General features: G+C 42.7%; 1 protein-coding gene across 1 annotated transcript in view; it reads left to right on the top strand.

The window, feature by feature from the left end:
• Positions 1-18374: 18374 nt before the first annotated feature.
• LOC149124946 (protein transport protein Sec24B-like) overlaps positions 18375-25105 on the top strand; it is a 153622-nt gene continuing 146891 nt past the window's right edge. Inside the window, exons 1-2 of the mRNA XM_089302218.1 lie at positions 18375-18564; positions 20281-20350. Coding sequence (XP_089158344.1) covers positions 18460-18564; positions 20281-20350 — 175 coding nt within the window. The 5' untranslated portion in view covers positions 18375-18459. The remainder of the gene's footprint in view (positions 18565-20280; positions 20351-25105) is intronic.

Genomic DNA, 25105 nt, shown 5'->3' with positions numbered 1-25105 from the left:
TGCCTGTCAAAAAAAAAATTTGATTCTGATGCTGAAGCCCTTTAAGATAGGTACTTTAAAAATGAAAGAAACCTCTCTTAAGTGTAAACAAATAAAAATATTACAAAATGGAAGAGTCTGAAAACTTGCCTATTTATTTTCAGGCAACGTGCAGAAATGTTTAGCCTACTAGATAAATACACATTCATTGCTTAATTTGCTTGTGGCTTGCAAGTCTTCAGGAGAATAAAAAATAGTCTGTGAGTTACACATATTTGGTGGAAAGTAAAAGACTGGAATGAAAGCAACATCTGAATTTCACCGTGAAGCCAGAAAATCTAATACAGTAGTAATGATTTACTCATGCTGTTTCCCCAGGAATGATCAATAAAAGAGGGGAAGTCAAATTCTACTTTGAGCACTGTGTTCATAACGAATAAAGTGTAAGAGCTGAAAAAGAAATCAGAACTACATGATTTGGAAACACAAATTGATAAGAGAAGGTTCAAACAGAGGAGTGTGAAGAGGAATGGAAAGAAAGAAACTGTTCCATTAAAAAGGTGTTTAAGGGACTTATTCTCCCTTGGTGTGCAAGTGTATAAATTCCATTAGTGTTAATAGGACCTAAATACATGACTCAAGGGGAGAATAGAGTGACTTGTGTATCTATGGTTAAATGAAGTCTAGGAAAAGTCAGTTAAAAACCACAGAGTCATTTAGGAGTCTAATGGACTTATAGGAATCTATGAGAGACATATTTAAGTTTAACTGCATAACATGTTTTTCTTTCACTAAAGACAATGATAAAAAATGGCTAAGCAAAAATAACTTGAAATAAGCCCAAACTTGGCTCTTAAAATTGTGGCTTGAATTTGACGGTTTAAAATCATATTTGAGGGTTTAAAATCATACTCTTGCACTCCAGATGGTGAAACTGACTCTTTATGCAAGGCTCATAATTCGAATTCAAATTAAAATATTGAGTTATACAGTTAAAATCCACTGCCCATTTTTCCTAGTATGTGTGCATACGCGCGCGCACACACACACACACAGAAAGAGAGAGAGGGATTGATTCATTTTAATAAAAACAAAACTCTAGCCTTTGGTTATTTACAAAAAGGAACACAATCAGGCTAGATAAAATGAATACTAGAGGAAATATACTGAAGGAGAAATCAATTTTTGAAAGAATACTTTGAAATTGCTTAGCTGTAGATACTATAGAATTTTTAGTGAACATTTCTTTTTTTTTAAAGATTTTTTTTTATTTATTTGAGAGGTAGAGTTACAGACAGTGAGAGGGAGAAACAGAGAGAAAGGTCTTCCTTCCATTGGTTCACTCCCCAAATGGCCACAACGGCTGGAGCTGTGCCGATCTGAAGCCAACAACCAGGAGCTTCTTCCCAGTCTCCCATGAGGATGCAGAGGCCCAAGGACTTGGGCCATCTTTTACTGCTTTCCCAGGCCATGGCAGACAGCTGGATTGGAAGAGGAGCAGCCAAGACTAGAACCGGCACCCACATGGGATGCCGGTGCCTCAGGTGAAGGATTAACCTTCTGTGCTAGGGTACCAGCCCCTTGAGTGAAGAATAAAGTTTTTTATCCAAAAGATTTAGAAAACTAAGGATGATTTTCTTCATAGAGAAAAGTTGAGGTTACAAATAAAGGTTTTTGTTGTATTTATTATTATTTATTTGTTGTATTTATTATTCTTGTAAGCTGTAAGTTATTTGAAAACAGGTATATTGTGATCCTCTGCTTCATTCTTCATAATTCTACACATATTAAGTAGGTGCTCAAACATTTAGGTAAAGAAGAACACATGAACATAAGGGCAGATTTGAAGAAAACATAAGGTTTTTCCTGAATTGCTTTCTTTGAAGTGTCTCATCTGTCCTCTACTTTTGGACGAAGTTGAGTTTAGCACTGAGCAATGCCTCAGAGGGAAACTGAATACCTCAGAATTTATGTGATCTCTTTTCTAGTACAAGAAACTACATTTAGGAAAGAAAATATGAGTGAATTCTCTTCTGGACAAGTTTAATAAGAAGCAGATCTTTGAGAGACTTGATATCATACACTTGTATCACGCTTTAATCTTCACTCTATGATGTTTCTAATAGTGTGGTGCTGAAGTCATCCTTCTTGCTACAAAGAACTAAGCATCTAATATTGCTATCTTAACTCCATTCATCATTTTAAAAATGTCCTTTATAGTTCAGGATGGAATCTAGCAGGATTTTAAGAGAAGAGAGTTCATAAAATTTGCACATTCAGAGACTAGCATTAAGTATAAATACATGTGTGTAAGTACTTACACATGCCTGCAAATATCAAAAAGCTCCAGGTGAGGAAAAATTAATAACTACATATAGGAACTCTAAGGAGAATATCATAGTGTGCAGTGCCAGTTCTTTGCTGATAGTCTATAAAAGGTGATACCAGACAGGTGAATTTAATTTGATATAAATACTTATTAATGCATTAATGTATGTAAATACTTATTAATACAGGTATGTATTAATTTACATCAAAGGACTCTTGCCTACGAGTGAGAAGTTGGAAAACTTGTAGGGTTTCTATAAAAGGCTGGAGGAAAACCTGCATGACTTACCATTTTATTTATGACCAATGGGGTCATGTTTAAATTGCCTTGTTTTTCAAACTGCTCTGATTTCTGCATGTAGCACATGGTGTATCAAATACACCAGCTTTTATTGATTCCTTGAAATCCTAGTTTCTCATTAACATAAAGGTATGATTAAAACTGAAAAATAGGGACCAGTGCTGTGGTATAGCAGGTAAAGCCACCGCCTGCAGTGCCAGCATCCCACATGGGCACTGGTTTGAGTCCTGGCTGCTCTACTTCCAATTCAACTCTCTACTGTGGCCTGGGAAAGCAGTAGAACATGGCCCAAATCCTTGGGCCCCTGCACCCACAAGGGAGACCTGAAGGAAGCTCCTGGCTCCTGGCTTGGATGGGCTCAGTCATGGCCATTGCAGCCTTTTGGGGAGTGAACCAGCAGATGGAAGACACTCGTTTTCTCCCTTTCTCTCTCTCTTTCTCTCTCTCTACCTCTCTGTAACTTTGACTTTCCAATAAATAAAATAAATCTTTTAAAAGAATAAAGACTGACAAAAAACTGACTAATACACCGTGTGAACACGGAGAACCCAGAAGTAGACCCGCACATGTTGTTGGCTGACTTTTGACAAGGTTGTCAAGGTAATTTCACAAAATGAAAGGATAGCCTTTTCAACACATGTGCTGGAATAGCAGGATATCTACACAGCAAAAAATGGGATCTGGATCCTTATTTCATATCATACACTAAATTGAACTAGAATGAGTCATAGGCCTACATACTTAGAAAACTATATCTACAAAATTTCCAGAGGAAAACCTAAGAGAAAATCTTCATATTCTTGGGTTAAGAAAAGATTTCTGAGAACACTTAAGGTAGAAATCATACAGGGAAACATTGATAAATTGAATTTCATTGAATGAACCTTTTCTAATCTTTAAAAGACACTTTCCTGGCTGGCGCCATGGCTCACTAGGCTAATCCTCCGCCTTGCGGCGCCGGCACACCAGGTTCTAGTCCCGGTCGGGGCGCCGGATTCTGTCCCGGTTGCCCCTCTTCCAGGCCAGCTCTCTGCTGTGGCCAGGGAGTGCAGTGGAGGATGGCCCAGGTGCTTGGGCCCTGCACCCCATGGGAGACCAGGAGAAGCACCTGGCTCCTGCCATCAGATCAGCGTGGTGCGCCGGCTGCAGCGCACCAGCCGTGGCAGCCATTGGAGGGTGAACTAACGGCAAAGGAAGACCTTTCTCTCTGTCTCTCTCACTGTTCACTCTGCCTGTCAAAAAAAAAAAAAAGACACTTTCTAATATTCAAAAGGCAAGTTAAAGATGCAGAGACACAAAATTGAAATTCACATGTCTGACAAAGAACTTGGATGGAGAACTTGTGAAAAACCTCTTACAGCTCAACAAGGAGAAATGAAAAAAATCCACTTAAAAATGGGCAAAGAATATTTTCAACAGCTTTTTTGAGATTCGGTGGCAAACATCTGATTCCTCTCCACTCTAGGGTGTTGACTTAAACCAAAGCTGCTTGAGTGTTTTGGTCCATTTGTTCCCAGTGCTAATGTTGCCTGAGCCTGACTCTGTTCCACGGGCATCTGATTGATGTACTTCCTTTAGCACAGTTCTGTTTGGTTCTTTAAACCTATAGATACTTTGCATTTCCAGTCACTGTGCTTCTTGCTCCTTAGTTCTTCCTTACAGTGTGAGAGCTTAGAAATTTGCTACTTTTACTTAAATCCTCTGTGTTGGAGACAATCTTACTCATCAATTAGATTTACTATACATGTCCTGATGAGCCCACTGTAAGGGACAGCTCTTGATGGAGATGCCCAACTTTGTTTGACTAGAGGCCCCTCACAGAGAAAACAACAGGAGTTGATTGCTAGAATCGAACAAACTTTCATAAGTACATGGAATAGCACTGTCCTTAACTATGGTCACAAATTACAAATATGTACTTTATCTCTTCCACATTTTTCCTCCTCATAATTTCACCAGTTAACTAATGCTCCAGGAGTGTGTTCACAGTTGGTGTGACGCTATAGCTAAACTCTCCGATCTCCTACAGCTGGGTGTCTATTCCTCCTCCACCTCTGGGCTAGACTACAACTCTCCCTCTAGTTAGGAGTGATCAGATGACTATGGATGCCCTAAGGACTGATGGAGGGATACTGGGCTGTGATACTCAAAACTCCACATGCGTCATAATAGCAAGGACACAATCCCTATACCTCACCTTGAATCAGATCCCTTGGTGGCTTCCCCTGAGAAGTCTCTGGCAATAAAACTGTGGGGAAGGAACTTTGTCAAGGGCTGCCACCTTCCCCTGCCTTCTGACCATGGTGCAGAAACAGGAGAGACACACAGAGGTCATGAACTTAAGTGTCTACAGGAAGGGTATTTAAATGACTGAAAGGTGGTGGTGAAGTCTTGTGGTCTAGATTTTCCATATTTAAACAATGGGGTTAACAAAGTATGTTTTAGGGATGGGTGGATTGAAGGTCTAAATTAACTCCCCGCTCCAAAGGGAGGGACTGGAGGCTGCATTTTACAGGACTTTTCATTAGGCTGAGAAAGTGGCACTTGCAGGGTGTGAAGCATGATGGTTGGAAGGTGGCTGGGAAATGTGGTAAATGGAAGAAAATAGGCCGCCCCTAAGGGGGCAGCCCCTACTCAGCTCCAGCTGACGCTTGCCAGCGGTCATGAAGACAGTTGCCAGGTCTATGAAATTTTCAGAAGATGGAAATTCAGAATTTTTTAATGGGAAATCTTATTTTTAAAACATGGTGTGGGCCAAACAAAACACATTTGTGGGCTGAATTCAGTCTGTGGCCTACCATTTTGAGACCTTTGACTTATAGTTCTTATAAAACACGACATTTCTGTTCCAGGTTGAAATCTTGATGCTTGTTTTTTCCAGACTCAGTTAATTTTCTGCACTTCACCTTCTTCCTTTATTCCTTTATTATTTACACACATCCGACACACCCTCGAGATTATATATTTTTTAAGGGCATAAATTGCATCTTTCTCATTTCTGAACCTTCTTGTGGTTCACTACAGAGCTTTTAAATAGTAAAACACACCGTAGGTGCTGATTAAACAACTGTTTGTTAAATAACGTGATTTCAAAGCTGTTCAAAGAAAACTTGGATCTCTACTTGGGGTCCATTCACTGAAACTTAACTTGCCAAAAACCAAAAGTCCAAAAGCCAATTTGGGGCTTTAATTTTGAGAAAAAGTTGACTTTGGTTCAAAATTTTAAAGACCCCTAGACAAATTATAGAAAACATCTTATTATTAGCATGAAAGACCTAATGAGTCAGGGAAGAATTAACTGGGAGAGAACAGGGAGAGTGTAAGAGCACACACTGCTGAACTGCTAAGTGCTTTCTCCTGGGGACATTTTCATCACTAGGAAGTGACAGAGAAGAGAAGGGGAATCACAAGTGGGGTGGGGCTGGAGGCAAAGTGGAAAAGTTGGAGGCCCCCCGCTCCCCTTGCTGGGACTCTCCCTTTCTCCTCAAGTTCCTGCCGGCCTCCTCCCCACCACATCTTCCACCCTTAATGTTAGACATTTGACCTTTTGGGGAAAACACGTGAGCAGTGTTTTAGCATTTTAGAATGACAAGAGAAGCCCAGAAATATCTGGAGTCAGAAACCTTGTGTAACAAACTTTTGTCCCTGGAACAGGTTGGTGACCTGTCTTTCCTAAGTCAACTTTCTCGCCTTGTAATTCACTCAGGTAAGGCCAATACCAAGTGGTAGGATTCTTGAGCCTTCCATTGATGAAGCTGTTTAAAGCTATATGAAGTGCACCAGACATTAGCTTGAGGCAGTACCATTTTTATTCTCTAAGCCTGACCTTTCAAGGTTTCCTGTTTTGCCAGCTATTTTTCTCATAGAGTGAAGCTTACTGTCTATCCAGTTCCAGTGCTGCCCCCCCTCCTCTTCCCCCAACCATGCTCAGGGTAGTGGACAGTGGAATGCCCTACCAAATGGTGCCAAGCCCATTTCCCGGGCTTCCACAGGCTTTTTCCTCAGGCCTGCTCTCCAAACGTTGTGCTTTAGCATTGATGTGTGCATCCTAGGCCCCAAGGGGGTGCCATCGGGCAGTTGTGGGCGTATGTGAAGGGGGAGTGTGTGAACAGGTATAGCCAGAGTTTGGCTGTGAGATTGGTTGCCCACAAAACCTCACATGGTGCTTGATAATACAACCCAAATCATGTTACAGAAAGGAAACAAACTATCAGTCGTTCTAGGAACTTTGTATAACTAAGGCTGTGTGAGGTTGCCTGGACTGGACTTGTTACTGTGGTAAGGAAAGCACTAAACCATAATGACCAAATGGTACCTAAACCAAGTCTTGTAAGACTTGGATACCAAATTAGAAAATTTCTGTTTCAACACCTATGTAACGGGTGGGCTGGAAGACTTAATTAATTAAGTGATTAAAATAGGTAGCCTGCCTGCAGATGTGCAAACTTTGTTCACTGTGTCCTGTACCAGACCCTCCTGATGCCTGGTCTACCTACCTACAAGATTTCAGTCCATTGCTATCTTCTAGGAGTTTATGTAATCATGTTTCATAGACAAGGCATGTTAGTGACAACAGTAAGAATATATACACCATGTCGCCAATGAGCTAAATAGTCTGTTAATTGTAGTAAAAACATCTCAGCCAGCGCTGCGGCTCACTAGGCTAATCCTCCGCCTTGCGGCGCTGGCACACCGGGTTCTAGTCCTGGTCAGGGTGCCGGTTCTGTCCCGGTTGCCCCTCTTCCAGGCCAGCTCTCTGCTGTGGCCAGGGAGTGCAGTGGAGGATGGCCCAAGTCCTTGGGCCCTGCACCAGATGGGAGACCAGGATAAGTACCTGGCTCCTGCCATCAGATTAGCACGGTGCGCCGGCAGCAGCGTGCCGGCTGCAGCGGCCATTGGAGGGTGAACCAACGGCAAAGGAAGACCTTTCTGTCTCTCTCTCTCTCTCACTGTCCACTCTGCCTGTCAAAAAAAATCTCAAAAACTGAGACCTCAAATATTTCAGGAAAAGGCGTATGCTTTTCACAAGCACTTCTGACTTTCATAAAATTTTTAGGGATGTTGGAACACCGTGCCAAACACATTGAGTTGGGAGGTCTGAGTAACACTTGTAAAAAATTTTGTTCCCTGAATATCTAAGAGCTCTAACTGCATATATTCTATTTCAGTTTGAATACATGTCTGTATGGGTGAGATGCTAAATCTTGATGATTTTTTAAATGCACTGAATTTGTAGGATATGTGGTATAACACAAAGACATTTAATAAGATTTTTGAGGTAAAATTCACATCACATATATTTAATTAATATAAAGTTTACAATTCAGTGTCATTTAGTGTCCTCGCAACACTGAGAAGCAACTACCTCTCTCAAGTTTCAAAACTTTTTTATCACCCCAGATAATTAGCTCCATATGCACTAAGTAATCATTCACCATTCTGTCTTTCCCCCATCTCTTGGTAACTGCTAACCTGTTTTCTATATCTGTTTGTGGATTTGCCTAGTCAGGATATATCCATAAAAAGAAGCCAAACAATATACGACCTTTTGTATTTGACTCTGTAAACTTAGCATGATGTCTTTAATGTTTATCCAAGTTGTTGTACTTGGTTCATTTTTATAGCTGAATAATATTTCACATGTACCATTTATGTGGTATCATAATTTGTTTATCTAGTAGTACATTAATAGGCATTTGGAGGCCGGCGCCGTGGCTCAATAGGCTAATCCTCCACCTTGCGGCGCCGGCACACCGGGTTCTAGTCCCGGTCGGGGCGCCGGATTCTGTCCCGGTTGCCCCTCTTCCAGGCCAGCTCTCTGCTATGGCCAGGGAGTGCAGTGGAGGATGGCCCAGGTGCTTGGGCCCTGCACCCCATGGGAGACCAGGAAAAGCACCTGGATCCTGGCTCCTGCCATCGGATCAGCGCGGTGCGCCGGCTGCAGCGGCGGCCATTGGAGGGTGAACCAACGGCAAAAGGAAGACCTTTCTCTCTCTGTCTCTCTCTCTCACTGTCCACTCTGCCTGTCAAAAATTAAAAAAAAAAAAAAAAAAAAAAAAAAAAAAAAAAAAAATAGGCATTTGGATTGTTTTTCTCCTTTGGCTAATATAAATGGTGCGATGAGATTTATGTGCAAGTTTCTTTGTGGCCATATTTTATTTACTTTTTAAAAAAGATTTATAGATTTATTTATTTGAAAAGCATAGTGACAGAGACAGAGGGAGAGAAAGAGCTTCCATTCACTGGTTTACTCCCCAAATGGCCACAACAACTAAGGCTGGGCCAGACTGAATCCAGGAGTCAGGAACTTAATCTGGGTCTCCCACATGAGTGGCAGGGGCCCAAGCACTTGGAATTGCTGGGTCATATATTAACCCTAGGCTTAATCTTTTGAAGAATTACTCCAGGTGATTGTTTTAGGAAGTGGGTCCTTTGGGGGAGACAATTAAGTCCTGAGAGAACAGCCTCATGATTGGATTAGTGTCCTTATAAAAGAGACCTCAGGTGGAGTCCCCACCCCTTCTGCTAAGTAAAATTACGGAAGATGGTCATGTTGGTGCAAATTTTGTTTATAAAACATCTAGACCATTGAATATTGTTATAGCAGCCCAAGCACACTAAGAAATTTGATAATGCTTATTTTTTTAACTTTTACTTAGTAAATATAAATTTCCAAAGTACAGTTTATGGATTACAATGGCTTCCCCCCAAAAAAAACTTCCCTCCACCCACAATCCTCCCATCTCCCGCTCCCTCTCCCCTTCCATTCACATCAAGATTCATTTTCAATTCTTTTTATATACAGAAGATCAGTTTAGTATATATTGAGTAAAGATTTCATCAGTTTGCACCCACACAGAACATAAAGTGTAAAATACTGTTTGAATATGAGTTATAGCATTAACTCACATTGGACAACACATTGACAGAGATCCTACATAAGGAGTAAGTGCACAGTGACTCCTGTTGTTGACTTAACAATTTGACACTCTTGTTTATGGCATCAGTAATCTCCTTAGGCTCTTGTCATGAGTTGCCAAGGCTGTGGAAGCCTTTTGAGTTCGTGACTTTGATCTTATTTAGACAGGGTCATAGTCAAGTGGAAGTGTGGAAGTTCTCTCCTCCCTTCAGAGAAAGGTACCTCCTTCTTTGATGGCCCTTTCTTTCTACTGGGATCTCACTCGCAGAGATCTTTCATTTAGGTGGTCGTCTTCTTCTTCTTCTTTTTTTTCTTGCCAGAGTGTCTTGGCTTTCCATGCCTAAAATACTCTCATGGGCTCCTCAGCCAGATCCGAATGCCTTAAGGGCTGATTCTGAGGCCAGAGTGCTGTTTAGGACATCCGCCATTCTATGAGTCTGCTGTGTATCCTGCTTCCCATGGTGGATCATTCTCTCCCTTTTTTATTCTATTAGTATTAGCAGACACTAGTCTTGTTTGTGTGATCCCTTTGATTCTTAGACCTATCAGTGTGATCAATTGTGAACTGAAATTGATCACTTGGACTAGTGAGATGGCATTGGTACATGCCACCTTGATGGGATTGTATTAGAATCCCCAGGCACGTTTCTAACTCCACCATTTGGGGCAAGTCTGATTGAGCATGTCCCAAATTGTACATCTCCTCCCTTTCTTATTCATCACACCAAACATCTGATTTTCAGACATGGAAAGCAGGAGCAGGCCAGTGGCAGGAGTCAGTTACAGTCAAGAGTCTCATGATTGCTTGACTGGAAAAGTAATCATCTGGAGACCATTCCAGGGTTTGGAGGATTCTTCCCTGTTCTTATACTTTCATTCAGTCTGCATCAGATTACAAGGTGCTTCTTCCTTATGGGGAGTATGAGCTATGCTTTTAAGAGTATGCTTCATTTTAAGGTTCACCAATGTTGCATGTGTGCTAAGGTGGTCTTAACTCCTGAAATCTTGGGGCCACAGTGAGAAATCTCCAGGCCAGTTTGCATCACACACAAAATGACATGTAGTGTCCATTCTGAGAGATGTTTGCGTCAGTTTTATGGCTATCATTAATCTTATAGCCATGATACATCTCTTACAATATACCACAAAATCAAAAATTTCATCATCTAAGCAGATCTAGCTGTGAATGAGGCTCTTCACATATGGCTCCTTGATTAGGAGCCTCAAGTCCCCCTTAAGAACCATTACTCTCCATGTAAAGACTTGTGAACTGAAGAGACAAGTTATATGCGCCACATCTGCCCAGTACACAGCAGTTGGACAAATGTAGAATAATGGTTATAGTCATCGCTGTTTAAAAATTGGGAGGAACGCCGGCGCTGTGGCTCAATAGGCTAATCCTCTGCCTAGCGGCGCCAGCACACCAGGTTCTAGTCCCGGTCGGGGCGCCAGATTCTGTCCCAGTTGCCCCTCTTCCAGGCCAGCTCTCTGCTGTGGCCCAGGAGTGCAGTGGAGGATGGCCCAAGTGCTTGGGCCCTGCACCCCATGGGAGACCAGGAGAAGCACCTGGCTCCTGCCATCGGATCAGCGTGGTGCACTGGCCGCAGCCTGCTGGCCACGGTGGCCATTGGAGGGTGAACCAACAGCAAAAGGAAGACCTTTCTCTCTGTTTCTCTCTCTCTCTCACTGTCTACTCTGCCTGTCAAAAAAAAAAAAAAAAATTGGGAGGAAAAGACCATGGGAGTAATAGTTTACAGAACTTCTGATACTCAGTTGGGCAAGTGTCGGAAGTTCTTTGATTAGGATTCAGGCCTTCTCCTTCCAAGAATGATTTTCTGTGGCTCTTGGCTCTGTCTTCAGATCTCTTTTTTCCCATGCTCTAAGTTTTCTTCTTTTCTACAAAACAACTCCAGTGCATGCAGCTCTGTGGTTTCTCAGCCTGATTCCTGCCTAGAGAGGTTTCTGAGGTTCAAAGGCCTCTTCTGTTTTATTGTCACCACTCCTTTCAGTGCTTGTGTGTTTGCTAACAGGATTTTCCTGAAACAGTTTTTGGATTCCCGTAAATCTTATTGGCGTTTACTTTACTGAGATATAACATACACCACTTAACTTTTTGTGGGGATCACTGAGGGACAGCATCCTGAAGCTTCTTAGATGCTCTGTTGTTTGATGAAACAATTTTATATGATGTCACTTTAGGTATTTTGAGGTCTTAACAAAAGATTTTCTAGTCATACTCAGTTTCTCCGTTTTCTTGAGAGGCTCTTGATGCAGTCCAAAAGTAATTTCTTAATGTTTGTATCAATTGTTATTTGGTAAAGTTGAGAATTTTTAATCCTAAGAATTCTTGGTTTCTTTTTTTTTTGTAGTCATTCTTTTATCTTATCTCCTTTTGCATTTTATTAAACACAGAAGGAAGAAACGTGTTGGCAGCATCAAGATTCTGAATGCAGTCTTCTTAGGTAGGGTGGGCCACACAGCTTATTAAGAACATGCTAATCTTTTCATGTGAACACTGGCAACTGTGTTACATCTGCCTCAGCACAGCACAAATCTCTCCTTACAGTTTTCTCCTTACAGTTTTCCTCACTAGTCTTTACCTCTCACCCAAGGCACTTCTCCTGTGAGGCCAGCAGGCATCTATAACATACTTTGCAGAGCTCCCAGTCCTTGGCCATTGCTCTTTTCAAAGTCCTTCTACAAAAGTTTTGCATATGTTTAGTTTACAATTTTCTAAAAAACTTATGGAACTTTTTTTTCCATCCAGCACTGTGTTCCAGTTGCTCTATGTTTGCATATGAGCACAAACATTCTTGCTTACGTTTTTTATTGTCTGTCTCTCATTTTAGCCAATTTGGTGGGTGAGTAGTGGGATCACATACTCACCATAGTGGTTATAATGTGCATTTTTCTGATTAATTATGAGGTTGAGCATGTTTAAATATTCACTAGCTATTTTTAGTTTTCCACTTTGAAAAGTGCTTATTCAAGATTTTGTTCGCTCTTCTCACTGTTACAAGAATTTTTATATATTCTCCACAACAGTCTTTTTTCATTTTTGTGTTTTATAAATATCTTTTTCTATTTTGTGGATTGCCTTTTCACTCCTTTTAGGTTTTTTAATAGATAATGCATTCCAATTGATCTATCATTTCCTAGTAACTATTTCTTCATTCATCTGTCTTATGTAAGACAATATACCTTAACCTAAGGTCACAAAGATATTTTCCTGTATTATTATCTAAATGCTTTAAGTTATTACCTTTTAAAGTTAGGATTAAACCATCTCCCTTTAACTTTTGTGTCCTCTGTGAGAAAGGATTCCACTTCATCTTTTCCCGTGTGAATGAATGCACTGCATCATTGACTGAAAAGTCCATGCTTTCTGCCCCACTCTGCAGTGTCATTTCTTTGCCACTTTCAGTGCCTGTTCAGGTGTGGGCCTGCTTCTAGGCTTTTTACTTTGTTTTGTGGCTTAGTGTCTGTCCTGAAAAATATCTAACTGCATTGATTATGATGTCTTTACAATATGTCTCACTATCTGATAGTTACATCTTTTTTTTTTTTTTTTTTTGGTAAAAAAAAAGTATGCTGGGGACCTGCACTGTGGTGTAGCAGGTAAAGCTGTTGACCGTAGTGCCAGCATCCCATATGGCTGCCGGTTCAAGTCCTGGCTGCTCCTCTTACAATCCAGCTCCCTGTTAATGTGCCCGGGAAATCAGCAGAGGATGGCTCAAGTCCTTTGGCCCCTGCACTGACATGGGAGACCCGGAAGAAGCTCTTGGCTCCTGACTTCATATCCACCCACTTCTAACCATTGTGGCCTTTTGGGAGTGAACCAGTGATGGAAGATTAGGGTCAAGATTAGGATATACAGGTGCTCCATGGTATAGGAGCACACTGTTGTTGCCTTTCGGTGTCTGTGGATCAATACTTTAAAAATAATAACAACAACAATTAGAGCTAAACTATAGATTTAACTTAATATCTACCAGGCATTCTATGCTTTCACATGTTGTCCCATGTATTCACAGCACAAGATGCTAATGGATAAATGTTATTATCCTTGTTTCATAGATGAGACAACAGAGTTAAGCAATTTCCCCAAAGTCCTATAACTATTCATTGACAAAGTTGGATAATGAACCCAGGCAGTCTGGCCTTGGAGGCCATGTTCTTCACCATGAGCGGACTCAATGACACAAACACTCTCACTACACAGCCTCACACAGAGGCTCAGGTGGAACTTCAAAGAAAAGTCACCACTTGTTTGAGTTAGCAATGTAATCGGGAAATTTGGAGAAAACCCTATTAGGTAGAGCTATTACCTTGTTATTTAAGGTTCGAGGGAGATTTTTACCTCTCCCCTCCAAATAAAACAAAGCAACAAACATAAAACTCACTGCATAGAGGACTGGGGTTTTGGAGGGTCTGTATTATCCAGATTATTGGATTCATACAGTTATAAGTCCTTTGCTTAACCAGGCTTGTGTAAATAGGATCAGTCCCTTGATCTGAGAGAATTTTTTAACTTGTCACTAAGAGCCAAATCCTTTTCTGCTCTGAAAGATACTTATAATTTGTTTGTGATTTATTGAAATTTGCTTGTCTGTGAGCATCTGAAAACTTCAGTTCACTTAACTCCTTGCTGCCCACTTCATACTCCTGGAAAATTCTTCAGAGACGTATCTATGAGATCTTATTCTTTGAAGTTCATAAAATGGCATGCTTAATAGGACACACAATTCATGTGGCCACTAAAAACCATTTATTTATTTGAGAGGCAGAGAGACAGAGTTCCCATCTCCTGGTTCACTCCAAAAATACCTTCAAGGGCTGGAGTTGAGCTAGGCTGAAACCAGGAACCAAGAACCCAATTCAGACCTCCTGTATAGGTGGCAAGGGCCCAATTACTTGAACCACCCCTACTGCCTCCTAAAGTCTGCCTTAACAGGAATCTGGAGTCAGGAGTACAACCCAGGCACTGAATCCAGGCACAGTGACGTGGGACATGAACATCTCAACAGTTATCTTCATCACTAAGCTAAATACCACCCACTCCATTTTCTTTATTAAGGTCCTTAGTGACCACAACAGGTGGTTATGGATTACAAAGATGGCCACAAGTCCCCCATACATTTGCCTCTTTTTGGTAACTTTGGTCAGGGAACTTTGGTTAACATTGCAGTTTTAGGAAATTTATTAGCCTCAAAAATTAATGATGCTCAAAGACGTTTTCTATCTGAAGTATCTTTTATGATTAATATCTAAAAACAGCATAACATGACTACCCCAGCTACTTCCTTTGGTCAGATAATCTTTCTAATGTACATTAAATGTCAACACTTCAAATACATTTTAGTTTTTCACGTCTGTACTTTATATCCTTTATTAATCCATCTCTTAGAGGTAGATAGGAAATTATGCCTTGTAACAAAAATTACCACTTCTCACTTAGATATCTTAGATACCTTGTTTCCCCTATTATCCCCTGCTTATCTTTCTTTGTCTTACTTTTCTCCCAGGCATCTTCTTTCTTATTTTAACTTCCAGCCATACTTCTCAGTAGTAAAAGTAAAAGCAGTAAAAGGTAGCCTGCCCCAGGTATTGTTATAGTAACAGAAAGCTGACTCCATTGGTCCCTCTAACAAAGTTGGAGAGTGTCTTGCCATCTCAAGATCCCTAACTGAATAATGTGCTAGAACACAGTCACAGGTTTTGGAGATTAGAATGTGGCCCTCTTCAGGGATCTATTATTCTTCCTACCTCAAAGCTGTTCTATGGCCAGCTGCTTGTCTTTTAAGGCTATCAGTATCAGTCTTAGGCAAATTGGAGTCAGCTGGACTATTGCGATTTGAGTTCTATTTTTACCTTTTTTGAATCCTTCTCTGCATGCAAACCCAAATAACAACTGTGCACTGATGAATCTACAGAACAACACGGGTTCAAACCCTCGGGGCTTTGCTGGTCCATGCATTCTTTGTGCTTGATGCAGAGAAGCTGGGTTTTGAAATCTTAGCACTAATGGCTGGTACATTTCTGAGGTATTGTGGCCACCAAACACATGAGGCAAATGTAATCCTCTGGATAAAGGCTCCAAATCCACACAATCCCTATGCTCTCTCGCCACTAAGATCTGATAGTTCTGAGAGCTTGTAAGAGTTGTCAATGTTCCTTTTCATGGCCAATTTACACAAAGCATGCTATAAGAACATCACGTCATCCACATTGAATGTGTAACCAACCATCAGTGTCAGCCACAGCAGAAAATGACTTTTCTACTGACATTTTAAGACAGGGTGCCTTGTCACCATACTTATAGAAACCAGCGTGGAGAATAAGGACGGGCTGGTGAGATGACAGACTCCAGGCAGTGGAGTTGGGCAAAGAGGGTTGTAAGACATAAGGCTAAACACGGTGTAAAAAGTATCAAAGGAATTCAGAGAGATGAGGAGAGAAGAACAAGGGAGAAGTCAGGGCTTGCTACTCCATAGTTTGGCCTGAGGACACTGGATGGATGGCAGTTTCATTCACTGAGCTGGGAAACCAAAAGACTAGCCAAGTATGGAGGTAAGAAGGCAGGGGGTGGGGGCTGGCTGGATTTACTAGCAGGGCATTCAAGTGGAAATGGGGAACAGGGAATTGAATATGAGGCTCCGGAAGGAGGTCTGGGCTTGGAACCCTTGTTTGATGACTCTTCAGTATCAGTGTGGTAATTGGGAACTCTGCAGGTGAGAGTATACCGGCTTCAAAGAGAAGACTGAGATCCTAGGAGCAAGCGGAAGAAAAGCTTGCAAGACAGACTGAGGAATGGTTAGAGAGGTGACTGGAAAATCAGAAAGAGCTGACTCCACAACAAAAATCTGTAGTTATGGTTTTGGTCCTGATCTTTGAAACCCCTTTAGTCACAGTTAAAGGTGCCTTGAAAACAGTTTCTTTGTATATAAAACTGGGGCCATAATTCCTCACTCACAATACAGTGTTCTGAGGTTTGGATAAAAAAGAGTCTTTGAAGTGTGACACCAGTGGTTCCCAAACTTGGATGTGCACGAAATGAACAGACGGCTTGTATAAATACAGATCGGTATGTATTTGTTCAAAAATTCAGGTTTTTTTAAAAGATTTATTTATTTATTTGAAAGAGTTACACAGAGAAGGAGAGGCAGAAAGGGCCTCCATGCACTGGTTCACTCTCGAATTGGCTGCAACAGCCGGAGCTGTGCTTGCACTGCTTTCCCAGGCCATAGCAGAGAGCCAGATCAGAAGTGGGGCAGCCAGGTCTCAAACCGGTGTCCATATGGGATGCTGGCACTGCAGGTCGCTGCCTTATCCGCTGCGCCCCAGCGTATTTGATTCAGTATTGGTAGTTTCTGATTCAGAAGATTTGTGCTGGGATCCTGGCATTTGAATTTTTGTGTCTCAGGTGATACTGATGTTACCTGTGAGCACGACTATGTAACATGAACGTAAGGAATTCAGTCTTATTTTTTATTTATTTATTTTTTGAAAGGCAGAGTGGACAGTGAGAGAGAGAGACAGAGAGAAAGGTCTTCCTTTTGCCGTTGGTTCACCTTCCAATGGCCGCTGCGGCCGGCGCGCTGCGGCCGGCGTACCGCACAGATCCGATGGCAGGAGCCAGGTACTTCTCCTGGTCTCCCATGGGGTGCAGGGCCCAAGCACCTGGGCCATCCTCCACTGCACTCCCTGGCCACAGCAGAGAGCTGGCCTGGAAGAGGGGCAACCGGGAAAGAATCCAGCGCCCTGACCGGCACTAGAATCCGGTGTGCCGGCGCCGCAAGGTGGAGGATTAGCCTAGTGAGCCCCGGCGCTGGCCCAGGAATTTAGTCTTGATTTGACAAAATTCCCTGCTTCCCTCCAACGTGACTCCTGTTCCGTCACCTAATGATGCTGCCACCCTGCTTCTTACCAGCAATCATCCTTTCACCCTTGTGAACCATTCGCTTAGTGCAGTAGCCAGCAACCGCCCGAGGGTAGCCTGCTTAGAAAGCAAACATTTATTTCTCATGGGGAAAAGGAGGTGAGAGCTCTTAGGGTAAAAGGTGGGATCCCAGGCCCCTCTCTGCCCCAAAAGTCAGTCCCATGTGAAATGTTACTTGTTACCAACTTTCAGAATTCTCACTAGAGACCTTGTAATTTGAGCCAGATGAACTGCAGGAGAGTCAAAGAGAAAAAATTGACCGCGTGCTTCAGTCCAACACTTCCCTTTCCAAACCCGCAAAGCAGGGACTCAGGAAAACGTCGTCAGCACCCCAGTATAGGGCAGGAACGCGGGGCTGGAGCAGACGCAGCCCCGTGGAGACAGGCCAATCGGGGCTGGGGGTGCGAAGCGCGCCCTGGGCTGAGACGGGAGTGAGGACCTGGACGCCCCAGACAAGGACAGAGCTTTGCCTTGGGGCGCGCGGGTAGATGAGGGAGGACAGGAAACGCCGCGCCAGAGCGCGGGCGGTGAGCTTCATCGCAGCCCTCCCGGAGGCCATTTCTCCATTTTCAACGGGATAAAGATGGTGCGCTGGGCTAGGCTGGTCGCAAGCCGCAGCAGGCGCCTCCTCCACCGCCAACCTCGCTCCGGCCCCAGGCCCTGGAGAGCGAGGTGGCCTTCGCGGACGCCTAAGTTACTCGGCAAAGGGGGCGGGGTCTCCCAGCTGCCACCCAATCACGGCGTTCGCTCTCGCTATCTGCATATATTATGCTAATACGGACCTCCCGCTCCGAGGCTCCGGCGCCCCGCCCCGCTGGCGTCGCGCGAAGGTGAATATATTATGATAATGAGGCGGGCTCCCGCGGGGGGTGCTCTGCGGCGGGAGCTGCTGGGCGGGGGTCGGGGGAGGGCCGAGGCGCTCGCCGCGTGCGCACTCACACCCGAGCATCCCGAAGGGTATTTAAGGCTCGCAGTCGCAGGGGCCACGGAGAGATGGTGGGTAGTGGCAGCTCGCGCCCTTTGGCTCTCCTCTCGCCTGACCGCCCTCTGGCGCTCCTCTCGTGGTCTCTCGGCCTCCCAGCCTCCAGCCCAGTCCAGGTGGGAAGCAAGCCGGCGTGCGGAAAGACACCAAATAGGTGGAAATAAGGCCAAGTAGTGGGAACGCAACAGCTCCGCGCTCCGCGGCGGGGCGAGCGGCAGCCCCTCATCCGCTGTCCCTCGGACCCGGCGCGGCCGCTCCCGGGGACCTCGGAGGAGGTGTCCGGTGGACTTCCTTTCGGTTTTGACGCGGTCGCCACCCAGTCCCCCGACGGAGGTGCTCTTCACGCCTTTCTGGGAGGAGGGGAGTAGGCGGAGGATGGTCCTCGCCCGCGGTCCGGACGCTGAGCCACGCCGAGGTCCCTCTCCGCGTCCCGCTCCCGCGCCAGCTAGCTGTGCGGCCACCGGGACTGAACTGCGGAGGACTCTCCCCGTTTACTTCTTTTCACAATTATTGGAGGTGGTCGAGGGTGGAAGGTGAAGCTGAGGCAGCCGACCCCGCCACGATGCTGGTGAAGAAGCACACGGGGAAAGGAGGAGGCCGGGAGCCCGGACCGGCGGACGCGAGCCCTGCAGGGCAGCGCTGCGCTGCGGCCGGACCCCAGTGCGCGGCCCTGGCAGCCCTCCTGTCAGTGGTGGCCATCCTGTCTTGTCTGTACTGGGGGTGAAAACCAACGACCTCCAGGCGCGGATAGCCGCTCTGGAATCGACGAAAGGGGCCCCTTCCATTCCTCTGCTGTCTGATACCGAGGATCAGCTCAAGGCCATGGTGCAGGAGAAAGTGGAGCGCCTTCTGGCTCAGGGGTGAGAGGCTGGGGTGTTCTGTGCGTGGGTAACATCTTGCAAAGGGGGCATTCTGTGTGCTTGGCTGTGTGTGCGGTGTTAGGCGCCCATCTGCGCTCCTTGTGGCTTGTGTTTGTGTCTGCACATCCCTGGATAAGGCCGCCTCCATCTCTGTCATCTTCACTCACTTTTCCTCAATGTTGGCTAAACATGCATGGAGATCTAAAAGGGCAAGGTTCTTGTTTTGTAGCCTAATGAAATGCGTTGCTAACTGTATGGAGACTGTTCCTTGTCTAGATAACATCTGTGATAACCTTCACCTGTGGTAAGAAGGTTGGGTTATAGGTGTTAGTAATACACAAAAAAGGTCATCACTCTTAAAAGTGAGATTATTCTGATTAAAATAAATATTTTACAATTGAACGTTCTCATATTAAGAGTTTAAACTTTATTCTTTAAAAAATAGCTTTATCTTTGGTTATGGGTACAGAGCTTGGCGTACTTAGGAATTCGCAGTCCTTTCAGTTGGGAGTTGAAAGGAACCTATGTTGTGTTTAATGATGGCTTTAGAGTTTGCAGGTTTTCTAAAACTTTTCCAGCAGAGAGGCTGTGTGGCAGTGGCTGCCACACAACACCTTAATGCCTTTGACATTCATATATAAAAGACTAGTTGTTCCTGATAAGCTACAGCTTACCTGGAACTGCAGCATGTGAGTGCTGGGTTTATGCATTGAGTGTGTATGCTTGAGCCAAGGGAGAAGGGTGGTAGCAGTTGAAGAGTGGAGAAAAATGTTGTACAAATCCAGCAATCCTGATACCATGTCAATGACCATTTTGTTTTTTTAGGGCTTGGGTACTGTTACCTTTTGACTAAAGTCCAAGTATGTGTAATGTTACGCAGGCTATGAAATGCTGATCAATCAGGCATACAGCCAGAGAGTACCTAATTCTCTACAATGCTACTGATGATTGTTAATACTTCTCTTCCTACAGAAATCCTATGAAGATATGGCTAAAATAAGAACTGCAAGAGAAGCACCTTCAGAGTGCAACTGCCCAGCAGGTAAAATGGAACTTACTTAACGAGGTTGTCTCCAGAGCAGAGCATTTTAAAACAAAGGTCTTGAGTCTGCCAAGTCTACCTGTAATAGTAGTAAAGAAAGAATGCAGACCCAATGTGCTTTAATAAAATCAACATGTCTCAGGCAAAAGGATGGCAAAAAGGGCCTCAAATATTATTTTAAGAAGCATGCTAAAGTCTGTTGTGGTATAGCAAAGGACACAGATAATCACGAAGGAAAAATACAGGCAAAAGGATGTATACAGAGAAAAGTTCTTAGATTCACAAATTGAAAAATATTCTTTGAGTTGTATGAACTTTTTTAAATGTCTGTGGTAAAGCGGGCTGTAGAACTGTTGGATTTAAATGCTTTGGTGGCTAATGTTGCGTTAAATGCAGGTTTCTTTTATGTGCCCAGTGGCATGTGATTATATTGGGAATCCCCTTCTACTTTTCATGTCCACATTTTTCTAGTCTACAGAAAAGTTCTCTATCCTATAACTAAAGCTAAGGACTAAAGGCAAATTAATTCTTTATCTGGAGCTTCTCACTACAAACCATTTCATTCACAGTGACTTCTCTGAAGAGCTTCTTGTGTGTTTACCGTTTTTCTGTGTAGCTTCAGGGAACTGTATAAAGACAGCATGTGAGAAGGACAGAGATCTATCAATCAATAATACCCATGAAATCTTCCTTCATAGACCTTTGAAGTTTGGTGGTCATCTGTCAAACTAACATTTAAAAACTCTTGGAATACAGCCATTGGGAAAATCTAGTGAAGTCAACAGAGACAAGACATTAACTAACACTCCTATGAGATGTCTTGATGTTTATTTCAGATAAATGCTGTTGGTTTATTTATGGACAATTCAGTTTCTTTTATCATACATGTGAAGTGTTTCTTTTAATGTTAGGAACATGATAGATATTTAAAATGCCATGAATTATATAGTGATGTTTCAGTGAATGCTGGACCACATATACCATAAGGGTACATTGCCTAGTGACAACGACCAGCCATCCTGGTTTGTCTACGTACACTCTGATGTTGGTAGAACAATGCTTAACAGTGTAATTCTCAGAATGTATCCCTGTCTTTAAGCCATGCATGGGTGTGTATGGAAAGGCTAGTTCCTGTAGTTTTTTCATAGTCTGAGATTGTTTTCTTTCCCCTTAATAACTTGTTTTGATATAGCCCAACCAAGCACCATGTTAAATTTTAAGTGCCAACTCCAGCTTGTACATCATAAAATTTTTACTGTGTATATTCTACTATGTTGTTAATCATAATGGAGCTGTAATTTTTAAGTAAGACTTTTGATCAGAAGACATGCACCAAGTAACAGTGAAACAAAGAGTTAACACTTGACATTGTAGGATTCATTCTTACTTGTTTTAAGTTGGAAAAGACCTCAGAAATCAGATATTCAAGGAAGGCACTTTTCTAGTGCAGGAATTAACTCACAACAGCCTCATCAGCCTGTGGGGATTATTTAAATTCCCAGGACAGTTGGTAGAGGACTTCACTGATCACACCAATTAGAGTCCAGCATTGTGTGTGTGTGTGTGTGTGTATGGTAGCTTTACTAGCTGTATGAAAAGTAGCTAGTGTTTATAATTGTTATAATTCTTAGTGAACTTGGTATAAAGTAGAATAGTGAGACCCCTAACACTGACTTCAATTTTCTGAAAAAGATGTAAATGCTGCACAATGTTTAGTTAGGCTAGTTATTGAAGACGAGCTTGTGATCTGGAAGAAAGCTGTTACATTTAGAATTTACTTTATCATGGAAGATTATTTTGAACTAGTTTTCACATCAACACGTCAACATAATAATGAAGGGTGACTTTCTTGGCTTTTTTTGTTGGCTCTTACTAGCAGCTGCTTTACTTTCTTGCTACCACTAGAGGCCCACATTGCATCAGGGTTTACTTGGCAAGTTGCGAGGTAACCTTTGGAAGGTGTGCATTCCGTGACACAGAATCAAACCAATTTGTTGCTGACAAACCTCTATTGCATAAACACTTCCTTTGGCCTGTGGAATAATCTGAATCATGCAAATAAAGGCATTTTGTTGAAAATAGTATACTGGGGGAAACTAGTTATTTTAAGTTATGGTCAGTCAGTAAGGCATTGTCTTAGAGAATGAATGGCTGGCCAAGAGGATTAGAAAGGAGATTGGGCACTTCCCCCTAGGTTTACTGTAACCTTGGTTTGCAGCAACTGAGTCGTCACCCAGACATCTGTTTGTAGGGCAGAGAGAGACAAGTCTGTGACCTCAGCTCAGTTCCTGTGGACAGATGCCCACCCCTTGAAGTTGACACTCTGTTGACAGTCTGCATCACAAAGCCAGAGACCAATTCTGAAGAAATAGCACTGTGTGTTTATGTTTGTTACAATTGCTTTTGATAGAATTCAACTCCAGTGAGGTTTATGCAGGTAGGCTGTAAGGGAATCATAGATTTTATAAATAAAAAAAAAATACACAGGAAGGTAGCTCTGCAGCAGGGGGATGAGAAAGACACTTTACTGGATGTCTTCTATTTACAGGAGACACTATAATTTTCCCAACTGCTAAATGAGTAAAGTATTGATAATGTTATTTCACAGATGAGGAAACTGGTACTTGAAGGAAGTGATTAACTTAACATACTAAAGGCAAGGATTCATGCCCATATCTGACAAACTCAAAAGCCCAAAGTTTAATGAGAATAAGAGTGAAGGGCCAGCACTGAGGCATAGCAGGTAAAGCATCCACCCATGACGCTGGCATTCCATATGGGCACCAGTTCATGTCCCTGCTGCTCCACTTTTTTTTTTTAAAGATTTTTTATTTGAAATCAGAGTGTGAGAGAGAGATCGAGAGTGAGAGAGAGCGAGAGATACCAAGATCTTCCATCAGCTGGTTCACTCCCCAATTGGTTGCAATGACCAGAGCTGGGTCAATCTGGAGCCAAGAGCTTCTTCCAGGTCTCTTACCTGAGTGCAGGGACCCAAGGACTTGGGCCATCTTCCACTGCTTTCCCAGGCCATAGTAGAGAGCTGGATCAGAAGTGGAGAAACCAGGACTTGAACTGGTGCCCATATGGGATGCCGGCACTTCAGGTGGTGGCTTTACCCACTATGCCACAGTGCCGGCCCCTGCTGCCCCACTTCTGATCTGGCTCTCTGCTAATGGCCTGGGAAAGCAGCAGCAGATGGCCCAAATGTTGGGTGCCTGCTGCCCACTTAGGAAACCTGGAAGAAGCTCCTGGCTCTTGGCTTTGACCTGGTCAAGCCCTGACCATGTGTGGCCATCTGGAGAGTGAACCAGCAGATGAAAAAGCTTTCTGTAACTGACTTTCAAATTAGCAAATCTTTAAAAAAACAAAGCAATAAAGGTATGTTTTAGAGCTGGTAATCTTGGATTGGAATTCCACATCTGCTCCTAAATAACTGATCCTGCCCAAACTAGTGAGATTCTCTATTTTCCAGTTTCTTCATTTGCAAAAAATGGCCAATAATACTTTGCTTATAAGGTGATAATACTTGGACAATCTAACATATTACTAGTGTTCATTAGATAACCATTGGTATTCTGGTACTGTGTACCATTTAATTCTAATCTAGTCCACAGAGACACATGATATAAATGGGAACAATGAGACTTGAGATGTTATAAAACTTGTTCAAAACCCAGTGGCTTATTAATGGTAGGTTTTGGACTAAAACACTATGGTTAATTAAACTAGTACATCTGTAGTTCATTTATGCAGATAATCATACATGTCAGTATCTCTCTTGCTGCTATCTCAGTGAAATTTGGTTCTTTACAGGTATTTCTGTTAGTTCCTACATTATTTTTTGCCAAAATCACATAGAAGAATTTTGACCTTTTAAATATAGCAACTGAAGTAGCATGGGGATAGTAAAGAATGTCTTTACAGTTTTTCATATGAGATGTTTACAAGACATTATGTATCTACCTCATTGTCAGACCTAGGTTTTAACAGCTTTATTGAAGTATAACATAATATTTATCCATTTTAAGTAAATTTATAGTTGGACAACTATCCCCACAACACAGTTGTAGCTCTTCTGTGTCACCCCCAAAATATTCCCATTTTCTTTTTTCATGTGCCCAGGAGAAGCTCTATTTTTAAATGTGTTTGCTTTTAGGAAACTCCCACATAATTTTTGAAGATGCACACAAATTGAAGCTCTGTTTAGCAGAATATTTGATTTAGCAGTAGCTGAGCCATAGAAATTCCATTGGCATTGGTGGCTTGGCTGATGTAAAATTTGACTCTGATGTGAGAGAATGACTCTTTGCTATGGCTGTAGAATTCTGTTTTGGGTTCTGTGTTTTGAGTCCTGCATAAAGTATGTATAACCCAGGCATATTTCTGGAAGAGTTTGCATGTTCCAACTGATAAAGAGCAGTGGGAGCCAGGCAGCCTACCAAATGGAGTTTAGACCACAAAGGTCTGTACGGTATTTATCAGTCATGTTGCTGTCCAGGGTATTAGATGTAAGACCCTCTGTTGTGTAATAGAGAATGGGAATGGGGACTAAAGAATCCAAAGTTCTGATCCTGGCTTTGTCATTAATATGCTATACAATCTTGGGTGGATTATTTCCAAGAACAACTTTTTGAGACTATTTTCATATCTCCAGAATAGGAATGATGTACAGTAATGGTCTGTGAAGCACATTTGTCAGTTCTCTATAGCTGAAGAGCCTACCATAAATATACCAAGTACTGCACTAGAAAATAA

The sequence above is a fragment of the Oryctolagus cuniculus genome, chromosome 8 (genome assembly GCF_051225735.1).
Source record: "Oryctolagus cuniculus isolate XC-2025 breed Fujian yellow rabbit chromosome 8, ASM5122573v1, whole genome shotgun sequence".
Taxonomy (NCBI): Eukaryota; Metazoa; Chordata; class Mammalia; order Lagomorpha; family Leporidae; genus Oryctolagus; species Oryctolagus cuniculus.
This window is presented reverse-complemented; position numbering and strand designations above follow the sequence as displayed.